We start from the raw sequence: 13,551 nt of genomic DNA, 5'->3' as shown, positions 1-13,551 counted from the left end.
CTTAACTATATGGCAATACAAATTGGGCTGTTTTACTGCGTAACAGATTAGTCAGCTGTAAATCCAATGCACTGTTTTTATAGCTGTACTGTAGGTTGAAATATTAAATGTCTCCCTATTTTCAGCGCTACTGTGTCCTATTGGTTGTTACAGTGGACATTAGCTTTCCTCCCTTTAGGTTTAGGAAAATGACCTCAATATTTTCACATTTTTGTGCCTTTTTTTTCCCCTTTATAAAACCAATACTCTGGGGGACACTGGGGTAAATCATTCCTTTGTGTTTAGTAACTTTTTCCTTGGAGTCATAAGCAGATGGAAAGGCCTCTCAATGAAACTGGAGTGGGAGGTGGGGGTAACAAAAGTCACTGGCTGACAAGGAGGGGGGTCCCTCAAAGGGGTTGTTTATAGAGCTGAAGTTTTTAGCTGACAAACTCAAATGTATTACATCAGTTTCCTGCTGTTCTGCACACTGGTGGGTGGTGGACCCAGTTTGAGGACTTTGCAGAACAAGTAGTTGACATACAAAAGCTCATTGTTCAAATGCCCATCTTTCTTGAAACCTAAAGAAGCAGTGTTATAAGGGGTCATTGACCGCAAGATTTATTTTGACTCTTTTGCAATTCAATCTGGCCCCTGCAGTTTTACCCTGTAGCTTTCGTCTTCCTGATATTGATGGAGTAGCACCACATTAATATTTAGAGGCAGCATTCTGCCCCAAATGTCAAGCCTTTCTCTTAGAGAAACTCTTGTTTTCTTTCCCCTCACCCTTTCCAGCCCTGAGTGGATTTACTAATTTATACTGTTACTAAAAGTGTTTCACTTGTTTTCGCTTCCCTTCCAAACTACTGGAAAATACAGAAGATAAATAATCAACAGAGGTTTAATTTAACGTGTCATTCCCTTTGCTTAAATAGGGCAGTACCAAAGTTTATGAAGAGAATAAAGGTGCCAGATTATAAAGACCGAAATGTGTTTGGAGTACCCTTGCAAGTGAACGTGCAGCGCACGGGGCAGCCTCTGCCCCAGAGCATCCAGCAAGCCATGCGGTACCTCCGCAACCACTGCCTGGATCAGGTGGGTTTGTTATTCTCTTGTTCCACGTGCATGCCCCACCCAAAGCCCAGCTTTCCCTTCATTTTTATTGTTCATGCGTCAGACTGAAAAAAGTGGACTCAAAACAGGACAAAATAGATAATTAATGCATGGAAAGATTTCCACAAAATTAGAGCCCATGTGTAAGAAGCTAAAGAGCATGCTTACATTCCAGCTTTTCTAGATTCCTTATAAATGTATTTCCTTTTGTATGTGTGTTTAGGTTGGACTGTTTAGGAAATCTGGAGTGAAGTCAAGAATTCAGGCTTTGCGTCAGATGAATGAGAGTTCCGCAGACAGTGTCAACTACGAAGGCCAGTCTGCCTATGATGTCGCAGACATGTTAAAGCAATTCTTCCGTGATCTCCCTGAGCCTCTCATGACCAACAAACTCTCCGAGACCTTCTTACAGATATACCAGTGTAAGTAATGAGATTCTGCAGCAGACCACAAGTGGTCATTTGTGTAGCAAGGGTGGAACTTTGTAACTCTGCTATCCTGGGCACTACGTGTGTTTCTTATGTCCGTCTTTGCCCTTCTCCAGGAACTGTTACAGTTCAGGCTGCCTCTACGAAATGGATTTTTTGTATTGTAGTTTTATAAAAATTTATACTATAAGTTCTTTTAATTTCACCTTTCTCTCTAGCTCAGGAACAAATATAAATCCTTCATCACCTGCTCTAAATTTTCTTCTCTTCTTTGAGCATGCTTGATATTATGGTTTGAAAATAAGCCACATCTAATGTGGCTGAGTAAATGTGCAGAACAAACACTATATGAGCAGAGTTTGGGGCTTTTGAGGCAAAGCTACTAAAAATTTTTACTTTCTTATAGTTAATTTTCTGCTATCCTTCCCCTCAGCTGTTTAAAAACAACCTCTAAGTGGTAAGCTTTTCTGTTATTGACTTGTAGCTACTTTGCAGATAAGTATCATAAAGTTTTCAGAGTAAATCACATAACAAATGGAGTTTATCAATGCTTGTGAAAAGAAATAAATACCAAAAGGTTACAGGAATTTCTGTCAGAGCTCCGTAGGTGGAGATGATGTTTTAAAATATCATACAGACCATTTTTTCAGTGCAAGCATTTTTGTGTGTGTGTTTGGATTCCCAAACATGTTTATGGAGAAAATTAATCAGACTCTCCTCTTCCATGCATATTAAACAGCAGCTCTGTGGGTTTAGAGCCAAAAAAAGTTTGACAGAGCATTGCAGAGTTTCTATTCCTTTCCTTTTGCAGGTGGTAGGTCTGAGGAATTCCCAGAGGTGGTCGGGAAGTATTATCTCTGTGTAAAGCAATGAGCCTTAAAACAGCTTTAAATTTTGCTTCCCTGCAAAGGGAAAATTTTCCCTTTGCTTTGGTGCTGTGCACCCGGCTGCACACTGGAATGCACGTGGCTTAAATGCACTTTGAGCTGATTGAGAGGACAGCATGGAAAACAGTGGATTTTTGCTTAAAACTGCTTTCTAAACTCACTGCTAGCCTTAACAAGTTGCTGAAGCCCAAAGCAAATACCAATTAAGTATCTGGGTAGGCACCATGTGTATTATGAGAGGTGCAGTGAGGGTGGTAGGCTGCTAATGATGATATAAATGCTCCAGGACTCAGACTCTGATGTTGTCTTCAGAGGTGGCTTATTGGAAATCCCTTTATAAGAAGCAGATCTGGTCTGGGTTATTTCATTTTCCCTTTCAAGTTTGGAGGAGAAAGCTTTATATAAAGCGACATCAAATCTTTCCAATGGCTGTTTGTTGTTGGTAACCAAGGAGCTGTTTAATGGTATGGGGCTTCACAGCGTGGACTTGCTTTTTCCACCGCATGACTTTGAATGATCTGCTCAATAAAGTAACCCTCTCTGTTCAGTAAAGCACTTTCTGGATGTTTTATGACATCACTGTTGAAAAGGTTTGCTAGCTAATTTATTTAATTTACCTATTCTAAAATGCATTCATGTTTTAAATTTCTTTGCAAGCAAAAGAACTAAATTGGCTGGACTATGCTTGCTCGTTCCCTGCCTGAATCCAGGCTTCTGTCCTTTTAGTGCATCTGCGGGAGCATGTAGCTGCTGAAGCTAAATCTAAAATTAACTCTGGCCTAGGCACAGCTTCTTGCTTGCATTTCTTGTGAGGCAGGAAATAGCTGAGGGTAGTTAAACCAGTGGGTTAAAAAACATTCCTTCATGTTTCCTACAAATGGTATGCATCCTGAAGGAAATCACTTCAAACTCGAGTCAAATATTTGAAGCTGGAGTTTGCTTTGGGATGTATTCATGCTGTGTGTGTGGAAAATCAATGGGCTGATGAGAGAATTGCTAATATTATGCAGATGTGCCAAAGGATCAGCGTCTCCAGGCTATCAAGGCTGCCATTATGCTTTTACCTGACGAGAACAGGGAGGTCCTCCAGATTCTTCTCTATTTCCTGAGTGATGTCACGGCTGCAGTGAAGGAAAACCAGATGACACCAACAAACCTGGCTGTCTGCTTAGCACCTTCCCTCTTCCACTTGAACACTCTCAAAAGAGAGAATTCTTCCCCAAGGTACGTTTTTGGGAGCAGTCAGACTGCTGCTGGTCTCGCAGCGCAGCTGGCAGCGATGTGCAACAGGCACAGTCTGGGATTGATCATGCCAGCTGTGAGCACCGCAGAGGGCACCGGCTGTAGAACAGTTATGGGAGCTTACCTTTTGTTGGAGATTCGTTAAATTATAAACAAGCTCATAAGAAGGGAAAAAATGTGGGTGGGGGAGGGGTTTCCAAAGAAAAGGCTTAGAAAGAGTAGCAAGAGAAGTTGGCAATGCCATGCCAATGTTTGGTACCAGGCAGCACTGCTCTAAATCACCAGCAGATGTGGGAATCATACTGTTTTCTTCCCAAACACATCTCTTGCTCTGCAACAAATAACTGGATTTGTGTATGTGTGTGCTCTTTTCCCCTGTGAAGGGTGATGCAAAGGAAACCAAGCCTGGGCAAACCCGATCAAAAGGACCTAAATGAAAATCTGGCTGCAACCCAAGGGCTAGCTCATATGATTGCTGAATGCAAGAAACTCTTTCAGGTAAAACACCTGTTTACAAAATTGATGGCTAGAATATTGATTAAGATGTCTTAGAACTGCTGTATAATGAAAAGCTAGGAATGTCTCTTTATTTTAACGATGTTTAACACATGATAAATAGCTTTTTAAAAACCTTTGCTTCCTGATCTCTGTGCATACATGAATTACAAGTGGTGCCAGAAGGGAAGAGAGTTGTTCTGTTGGCACTGGTGCTCTCGAGTCAGGAGGCAGTTGTGGGGTTTGGCACATTTTTGCTGCATCCAAGCTGCATTTGGAATACATTTTCAAATTTTTACTGTGCAGCCATGAGGGTCTGTGGACCTCAGCTCTAATTACAAAGCAAGAAGCTATTTCCAGGAATTTCAGTGCTCATTTTGTACTTAAATTCCCGAGAGTTAGCAAGACAGGCCACAAAAGCATCCTGGAATGTAACACTGTCAAACCATAGGTTGAAGGATCTGTAGAAACTAAAGCACGCTCTCTCTAGGGCCTGTGATGGAGAACCAGACAAGTGGAGTCCTGGTTTTCCTCACTGTCATCAAATCTTTTCAGAGCCCTCAGCTGAAGACGTGCCTGTCTCTTTTCTTGCAGCTGTCAGTGTTCCCTTCTTCCTTCAGTTTGCAGATTAAACTGTGCTTGGGAATTAATCTAGTTGTGCAGTAAAGGGGATACTCCACAGAATAAAATAAGACACCCCATAAAAGAGAGACTAATTTGAGTTACATCAAAGTCACAAACTTAATTTTGGCATTTCATCATATTGAGTGCTTAACCTGACACAAACACATCCCATCACTTACAAAACTAACATACACACATCCCTGTGGCTATTGAGCTGCTAGACTAACACAGTGATCTGGGGAGAGAGCTGCAAGAGGATGATTTCACCCTTGTCACCCCTCAGATACCGGAGGAAATGAGCAGGGGTCGGAACTCGTACACGGAGCAGGACCTGCGTCCCCTCACCCTGGAGGAGCTCCGGGGCAGCAGCAGCAACACGGAGCCCTCTGACTACCACTGCTACCTCCAGGACTGCGTGGATGACTTGCTCAAGGAGATGAAGGAGAAGTTTAAAGGCTGGGTCAGCTGCTCCACATCAGAGCAAGCAGAGCTGGCGTACAAGAAGGTATGCACCCTGCCACTCACACCACAGCTCTGGTTTTAGCTCACTTGTGACACAGGATATTACAGAAGGTTCAGTACACACCTTTACTTTGTAGACAGATACTAGGAAAAAGGTCTGGATCTTGTAATGCAGTTGCACACCATATAGAAGCACCATGTCTTTCAGCAGTAGTTTGCCAACATACACTGATTTGTGTTCTTCTGTTTATCCACCCCAGGAATGTTCACTATTGAATTTACACACCTTCACTCACACATGCAAAGCCTTAACAAGCTGAGTCACTATGCAGACAGTAAGAAAGAAAATTCTCATCTCTGATCTTGTACAGCTCAGAACTACCAGATGGAGAAGTGTTTCAATAAGATTCTTAAAAATAAACTTGAAAAATAAAGTGTAAGGAAGAGTAAAATTAAGGACTCTGCTACTTTTCCCCAGGTGTGTGAAGGTCCCCCACTCCGATTATGGAAAACTACCATTGAAATCTCAGCTACACCAGAGGATGTTTTAAATCGTTTACTCAAAGAGCAGCATCTTTGGGATGAAGATCTTATAGAGTCCAAAGTAATCGAGCCTTTGGATAGCCAGACTGATATATACCAGTATGTCCAGAACAGCATGGCACCTCAGCCAGCCAGGGACTTCGTAGTCTTAAGGTGAGACATTCCTATGTTTATATCCTACACACATGGCAGCCTTGCTTATTTCTTTATCATATCAGCTATATTGGTGAACATCTATTTGTGCCTAATTTGAATTCTTATTAGATGCTTGAGTTACTGTCTGTATAACAGTATAATAAAATAAATAGATTATATATTATATAATAAAAGATTTTTGGCTTTCTTTTTTTTTCTTAGGACATGGAGGACAAACTTCCCCAAAGGATCCTGTGTGCTTCTAGCAACCTCAGTGGACCACGACCGGGCTCCTGTGGCAGGTGTTAGAGTCAATGTGCTCCTGTCGAGGTATCTGATTGAGCCCTGCGGGTCAGGAAAATCCAAACTTACCTACATGTGCAGAATTGATTTAAGGTAGGAAATTCCATTTTGTCCTTTGGAGGTGGTAAATTCTCTTGCATAGTTCCAGTGTGGTCAGTGGAAAACTTGGGCAGTTCAACAGACATTAGCTTGGCCAGTAGTGCACACTTCCCAAAGGCAAGCACACAGGTCTCTGACGTGTCAGAAAGCTGACTTCAGTGCCCAGCTGGCAGCAGTAGTTTGTTGCGTTAGAAGCCTCCAGTATGTGTTCCACTACCAGTATTGGTAGGCAACCCCACCCTTTCCTCTAACAGTCATATTGGATGCAAGGACATGTTAATTTTAATACTAAGCTAGTAAAGAGAACCAGGTTGTCACAAAACTTTCCATAGCTTTTCCTTACTGTGGCAAACTTGTTTGTGAGCAAATCTATATACTACCAGGGTTGCGCTGTGCACTAAGGAGATTTCCTAGTCAGGCATTTAACCAGGTAGATACAGATTTGATTGTGACTAAGAAAATGCGTACAAAGTCACTGGTACCTTCCTCATCATTCGTTTTTCCTCCACCCAACAGGGGCCACATGCCAGACTGGTACACCAAGTCTTTCGGACACTTGTGTGCATCAGAAGTTGTTAAGATACGAGACTCTTTCAGTCAGCAGAGTCCTGAGAGCAAGGAAGTAAAATCCAGGTGACTACTGAAGAGGAACAGCCATGCGCCCCCCACCTCAGCAACATAGACATTACCCAAAACTGAGACTTGCACGCCGCACACCAGACCTGTGTTCCACCTGCAAGCCGTGTCGTGGAGGGATGGCAGCGTGAGAGCTTGACTGTGAGCATTACTATAGGACTGTGGCCATACCATACACTTTAAAGCTGCTTCCTGTCTGTGTAAGGTCTATAGTGTAGGCCTCGACTGGAATACATAGGAGAACTGTGCAAAAAATAAAAATCTAAAAAAAAAAAAGTATATAATTCCTATTAGATGGTTTGAGTTGCTTCTGAGAAGCAAATTTCTTTAAATGCAAAATATATTATGAAATATGGTGAAGGCTCATCATTCCCATGTGAAATACTTAGCTTTATGTACATACTCATGTCATTTTATTTGTAGTGCATTGAGGGACTGGTGTATCCACTGGAATAGTTGGTACTCTTCAATGTGTTCTCACTGAGATAAGCAGAGAAAGGTTTGCACAGAGATTAAAGTGTGAATGAGTGTGTTGATGGTTGAAAGGATAGAAGAAGTTGAATTTGAAATGTGTCTGGTACACTGATAGGCAACCAGAATGGATTTTAGTATGCTGGATACAGTTCAACCTAGAATGGGACTCCCCTGTGGACCAGGAGTAGCCATCCTTCGAATGTGCTAGTTCTGCCTTTTGCTCAGCTCTGAACTTGTTGAAAACCCTAAGCAGATGTTACAATAGGCTTGCTTCAGCTACTGTCCACTCCTTATCCAGACGATCTTTTAGGAGTGATGAGCAATTCTATAGCAAATTTACGTAAATACACTTTTGAGCAACGTAGCAGCTTAGAAATGAAATGTCTGCAATGGTGAGGAGAGCCAATAACATCAGTTGTTAAAAAACAAAAATGTCCATTACTTTTACTTCTACCTGCGTTATCTATAGGTGTTTTAATGAGCTTTTATATATTTTATTGTATTCTAATGGCTCAAGAGGAAAAAAGTCAACACTGGAGTTGTGGTGCCAGGAGGTGGCAGGACTCCTGCAGTAGCAGCTGGGGTGACTTGGCTAGAGAGAGTCACACAAACTCTTTCTCTTACTCGCCCCCCCTTTGCCTGTTTTCCTAAAAGCTGCATGTTAACATGAACAGAACTTGCATGTGAGCAGTTTGGAGGGTTATATTTGGAGGCAGAAAGGAGGGTGCAGTTTTGTCTTCAGTTTTGTTGTGTTTTAAATCCTTTGGGATGTTCTCCCCTTCTTGAGAATCAACTTACATGAGCTGTAGGAAGTCCTGAGGTCCTCTGGAAAGATGTCTTTCTGTAGGTTTTACTGTAAAGGTAAAGATTTGCTTTCAAGGTGCAGTATTAAGTGATAAATATATTTTGTGGCTAGGGTATGAATGAGTTGCAAGATGGAATCTTGACTGAGACTTTTTTACCATTGTCAGTATTATTTTAAGCTTTTTTGAAGAAGATTTTTTTTTATAAATGGCAAATAATGTAGTACTTCCTGTAACGATGTTCCTCATGAGTAGGAAAACCTTGTATATTATTCTACATCAAACACTTTTGAATTTGTAAAATTGTATGTTGTACATACCATTTTATTGTAAACATGTATACTTGCCCACAGTGTACTGTCAAACATAGATTAAGCATGATAAAGATTATTTAAAATATACCTGTATTTATACCTCAGATATTCTTTTTGGGTTTTTGTACCTCAAGTATGTTTTCTATTGTAAATGTGCTTTACATGAGTAAGATCTACACGAGAGAAAGGAAAATGTTTAACTTGCTATTGATGTCTGTACAGAATATACTCAATAAGTGCACTATTAAATGTTTAAAATTGGATATTCATAATGAGTTTTATTTTATTTTGCATTGTTCTTTCCACTCTCATACCAAGAGGAGGAGGTGTTTTTCTTAATTCTGGTTCTTTACCTACTACAGCCAACAGCTGAGCCACCCCTGCCCTCTCCCAGGCTGATATTTACAGTATTGTTAAAAGCAGGTACCAAAGTTTTCTCTCTTTCTTCGAAGTTTCTGGAGGAGAGGACATCACAATGACAGACAGATAGCTGGACAGAAACATTCCCTAGTCAATTGCTTCATACTTTTTTAATAGTGAGAAGAAACCTCTGGTTTGCTGTGGTCTTGTAGAAAGGTGTGCTTGAATTGCAGTAGTATGCAATGCTGGAAAATAATTCATTGCTTTCCTATTCTCTAAAGAGAGGATGAGGGCATGATGAGTTGTGGAGTCATAGGTTTGCTTCAAAAAATGCAAGTGTAAAAGTAATTGGAGAAAGTTAAAGCACGCACAGCAATAAAATGAAGCCAGAGAGGAGGCCAGGAAGATACACAAACAACTGACTAAGGTGAAAAACCCAGCCAAAGACAGCTGTTAATTCAAGCAACTTTTAAAAGTTTTTAATGTCTTAGCCAAGAGAAATATAATGTGGGCATCTGAAGGAGGGTTTTGATTTGTGAGGCTTGCCTGATAGAGCAGCTGTGAGAAGGCCTGCTGCCTTTCAGTTACAAACGTCATCCTATTCTTTCTCTGCTTAAGCATCCCAAAGTCATGATCACTGTCACTTCCCACTTCATTCCCCTGGGAGCACTGAGGAATGCTGCTTCAGAGTCTGCCAAAAGCAAACCTCTTGGTGCCATGGTATTAGTTCTCACACACCAAAGAGTTTTAGAGAACCTTTCCGATAAAGGACTGTCATTAGTTTGGCTGTTACAGAACCATGTTTTCCCCAAGTCAAAACTTAAATAACTGAACATTTAAAATAAATACCAAACAGATTTGTTCACAGTTTTGGGCCCTTGGAACAAGCAGAGTTAGAGCTATTTTTTTTTCTGTAATGATGGGTTTTTTTGGATCTTTAAGCACACTAATTCATGACACTCCTCTAGCAAGTTAAGGTTTTACACTACACTGCATTTGTGTAAAATGCATTAGTTTAAAATGCATTAGTTTAAAATGCATTTAGTTTACTTCCAAATTATCATTTTCCTAAATATTTCTACGATATGAGTTAATTTTGAATCTTCTAAGTGGTCTCAGCCTCCTGAATGTGTTCTTGGCACCTTCATTTGCAGATGTCCATGTTGCTGCAGAACAACAGAATTCAATCTTCCATGTCTGTGTTTTTTTTGTCAGCTGTCACTCAGGGCTGCCCTGGCTCCTCTTGGGATGTTCTCCTGCTTTAAGCAGGAGTTGCCACAGAGGAAGGGCCAGCTGGACCCCTGTTCCATTCTGTCCAGGTGCTGCTATGAATAACTGTGTACATCACATCCCTGGTGTAACACAGGCCCAGTCTATCCTGGGCTTCAGTCATGCTGACTTTCAGTACCTCTTTCTGACAAATTCAAACAGAAAAAGTCATATCTCACTGTCATTCCTCAAGTAATGCACTCCACAATTAGATATTTATGGTGCTGTAAATAATCAGTAGCCTTCACCTTAAAGGCCAGAGGTGTCACTAACACACATGGACAGTCTGGGAAACAGAGACTGAAATGATGCAAAGCAGTACCTCTGCAGTCTGGTACAAGACCTTGAAAAGAGCAGGACCTGGTATCCACAGTAGGCTGTGCCAGGAGAAAATTAGTACGAAAACTGTATCCATGGCTTGAGCTACATTATAAAAAGTGGATATTTTCCCTTAAGGTATATGAAAATCAACTGTTATACACAAATTTGCTAAGTGCTGGAGACAGTGCCCTACAATCATAAGGAATGAAAACATGATACTATTTTAACAATGCACTAAGAAATACCAATTCCTTCATCTCTGTTATACCGTAACTTCTCAATACTACCCTTCACTGCATCTCTGAAAAGTTACTTTTATATATTTCTCATCTGTCAACCCAGATTATTTTATATTTCTTGCAAGGAAAGATATCAAATTCTAAACCAATTACTTTATGGCACCAGAGATTAGGGTGAAGATCTGATGCTAATATGCAATGCTTGTACCCATTACCTTTCCTAAGCTCTTGAGACTTGCTAAATTTCTCCTCTCCTCTGCACCATCCTACTGTATTTTCCTGTATATTCTGGGGTGTCCAGGTTACTTGCAAGAAATGAATTTGCAAGCTGAATCCAGAGACAGTAAAATGGAGTGAAGTATAGGAAAGAATTCAAAGAAGAAAAAAATTCCATCAAAAGAGATTATGGCACTGAAGGGGCACATTTATAAAGAGAGATTCAAGATGCAGTCTGGCCACTAGACAAGAGGGATGTAGTAAATGTCTATTAGCACTAGAAGGTCATAAAAACCCAGAAGAAGAGTTCAAACTAGCTGAGTGGGTGTACAAGATGGGATAAAAATTTGTTAATGGAAAATGTGAGGCAGAAGGAAGGAAAAGGCATTTTCCACACAGCAAGAAGTCTTTGATACTGTGGGACAATCTCTCTCTGAGAAGCAGCAAGAGTAAAAATAATTTAAAACTCTGCATGCTCAAACCCTGGAATCAGTGCTTCCTAGGTTCCATAAAGCATCACAAAGACATAACAAAGGTGCTGTCTTCATTATTTGCCCTGATTACAGGACTTACAGGCTATCAGTTTTGTCAGTTTTGACCTTTTAGCACTGTCAGATAGCACTGCCTTGCTGAGCAAGAAAAAATCTGATGTCAAAAATAAAATATCTCAATTATTTTGGAAGTTACTAGTAATGAAAAAGAACTAATAATAGTTCCTTCTCTAAGAATTACATTTGATGTTTAGGACTGCAATTTGCTTAGATTTTATAGAAGCAGACTTTCACTTTATTTAGAAGATGCTGTGCCTTCCCACCATGGGCCAAGAGCATGAAGATCAGCATGAGGAGGTTACCACACAACTAGGAGACCTCTTTGATTTCCTAAGTTTTACTCAAAGTCCAGAAAGATCCACAACTGATTAGCATGATTTCCTCAACATAGAGAAAATCAAATCCCTTCTTCTACATGGGCTGGGGGGATTTTCCTTACTACAGTAAGAAAAAGACCTACAGCAAGTGTGTTGGCCATGTTTTTCCAGGTACCAGTGTTCTGCTAGTCACTTCATTAGCTCAAGTAATAAAAGAGTGATGTGGTGGGTCTGAATATCACAGTTGCTCCTAACCCACACAGACATTTCTTAAGGCTTTATAACACTAAAAATGAAAAAGCCCCTTAGGAACAGGATTCTCAGTGAATGAAAGAATACTACTATTCAGAAATAAAATATTCAAAAGGTAGAGTGTTAAAAGGACTGGTACAGTTATGTATGCTTTCCAGAGAAGGAAATTAAACAGCTTTTTCCATGATATGATGACATAAGCATGTTTTAAGCTGGTAGACAGGGTGATAATAGCCAAGATGGCTCTGCTTTGAGGGAGCTGATACCTTCATTTGTTAGAGATGTAGGAAGATGGTTAGCAAATGAAAATGAAAAGGGAATTTCAAGAAAGGGTGGCATCAATTAGAACACTGGAGTGTTGCTTCAGAGAACTGTCATTTTTTAAAATAAGCCAACTAGCAGCAGCAGAAGATTATATTCATAAAGCAGCCCAGACTAAGATGGTGTGCAAGGTGTGCGTAAGAGAGCAATGGTTCTTCTAAGGTTTTGGCTTAACACTTCCAACAAGCTTAGTGACAGCAGCCTGACAGGTCTATTCAAAACAAACAGGTCATCTGGTAAGTATTTGCCTTTTCTTTCAAAAACAACTAAAAGAAAATAAATTTTAGTCAAGGCACTGTTATGATCTGGTTCAACATGTCATCTTCAGCTAGGCTATAATTCAAGTTCATAGAAACACTGACAGTATGGTTAGTGAAGTTTTTAATAGGCTACCTTTTCACCCAAATCTCTGGGGAAAGTTGTACATAAAATGTTTTCTAAGTAGTCCATTTAAACTTATGAAAAGGAATGCAAAGATACTAAAATATTTGTTTTAACTCAATCATCTAATCTCTAGCAGTCTGTACTCTTTTAATTTCTCTCTTTCAACAGAATGTCTGAACACACGGGCTTTTTTGCTTCTTCTTGAAGCCTTTGTCACCTACATCATTTATAAATGAGAGCTTCCAAATCATAAAACAAGTAATAAATCATACAATAATACAAGCAATAATCCAAACTGAATTTGAATATCACACCTCACTGATACCTCACCTCACCTATAGCCTACAAAGCTAGAACAACATTAAAGTTGGTAGTTAAGTAAAAGGAAGAAAATGGCAAAACTTTTCTGCCTACAAACAATTTCATTCAGCAGCTAACAATGAAAACTGATTTAAGATACAGAGAAAAGCAGTTTTGAAAGCCTTCTAGACCTTCTTAGAAAGAGAGGGAGGTTAATTAAGGTAATGTGTCTGCCCTCCCTCTACTTAGGTGCTTTTACTCCATTATTTAAGCCTGGGAGAAGTACATACAAATTATTGAAACTGAAAATCTCTGGTGGTGCCTCCTGTCACCCTCAGCAACAGTGAAGCACCTACCTCCCAGTGAGGGGAAAAGCAGATGAGGATGATTCATGTCTTCCACGGGGAGAACTGATGGCAATTCTCTTCCCCTAAGGGCATCTGTGTGCTTCTCATCAATTCAAAGTATGCATAGAACCACAGAA

At 40.3% G+C, this 13,551-nt stretch overlaps 1 protein-coding gene across 5 annotated transcripts in view; it reads left to right on the top strand.

The window, feature by feature from the left end:
- The window catches only part of DLC1 (DLC1 Rho GTPase activating protein), a 214,811-nt gene extending 206,002 nt beyond the window's left edge, over positions 1-8,809 (top strand). For all 5 annotated transcript variants that reach the window (XM_059469726.1, XM_059469727.1, XM_059469728.1 and 2 more), the window contains 8 exons: positions 915-1,074; positions 1,316-1,514; positions 3,418-3,631; positions 4,033-4,147; positions 5,052-5,273; positions 5,709-5,926; positions 6,131-6,304; positions 6,827-8,809. In XM_059469726.1, coding sequence (XP_059325709.1) covers positions 915-1,074; positions 1,316-1,514; positions 3,418-3,631; positions 4,033-4,147; positions 5,052-5,273; positions 5,709-5,926; positions 6,131-6,304; positions 6,827-6,947 — 1,423 coding nt within the window. In that variant the 3' untranslated portion in view covers positions 6,948-8,809. The remainder of the gene's footprint in view (positions 1-914; positions 1,075-1,315; positions 1,515-3,417; positions 3,632-4,032; positions 4,148-5,051; positions 5,274-5,708; positions 5,927-6,130; positions 6,305-6,826) is intronic.
- The last annotated feature ends 4,742 nt before the right edge of the window (positions 8,810-13,551 follow it).

This window comes from Ammospiza nelsoni, chromosome 4 (genome assembly GCF_027579445.1).
Source record: "Ammospiza nelsoni isolate bAmmNel1 chromosome 4, bAmmNel1.pri, whole genome shotgun sequence".
Lineage (NCBI taxonomy): Eukaryota > Metazoa > Chordata > Aves > Passeriformes > Passerellidae > Ammospiza > Ammospiza nelsoni.
This window is presented reverse-complemented; position numbering and strand designations above follow the sequence as displayed.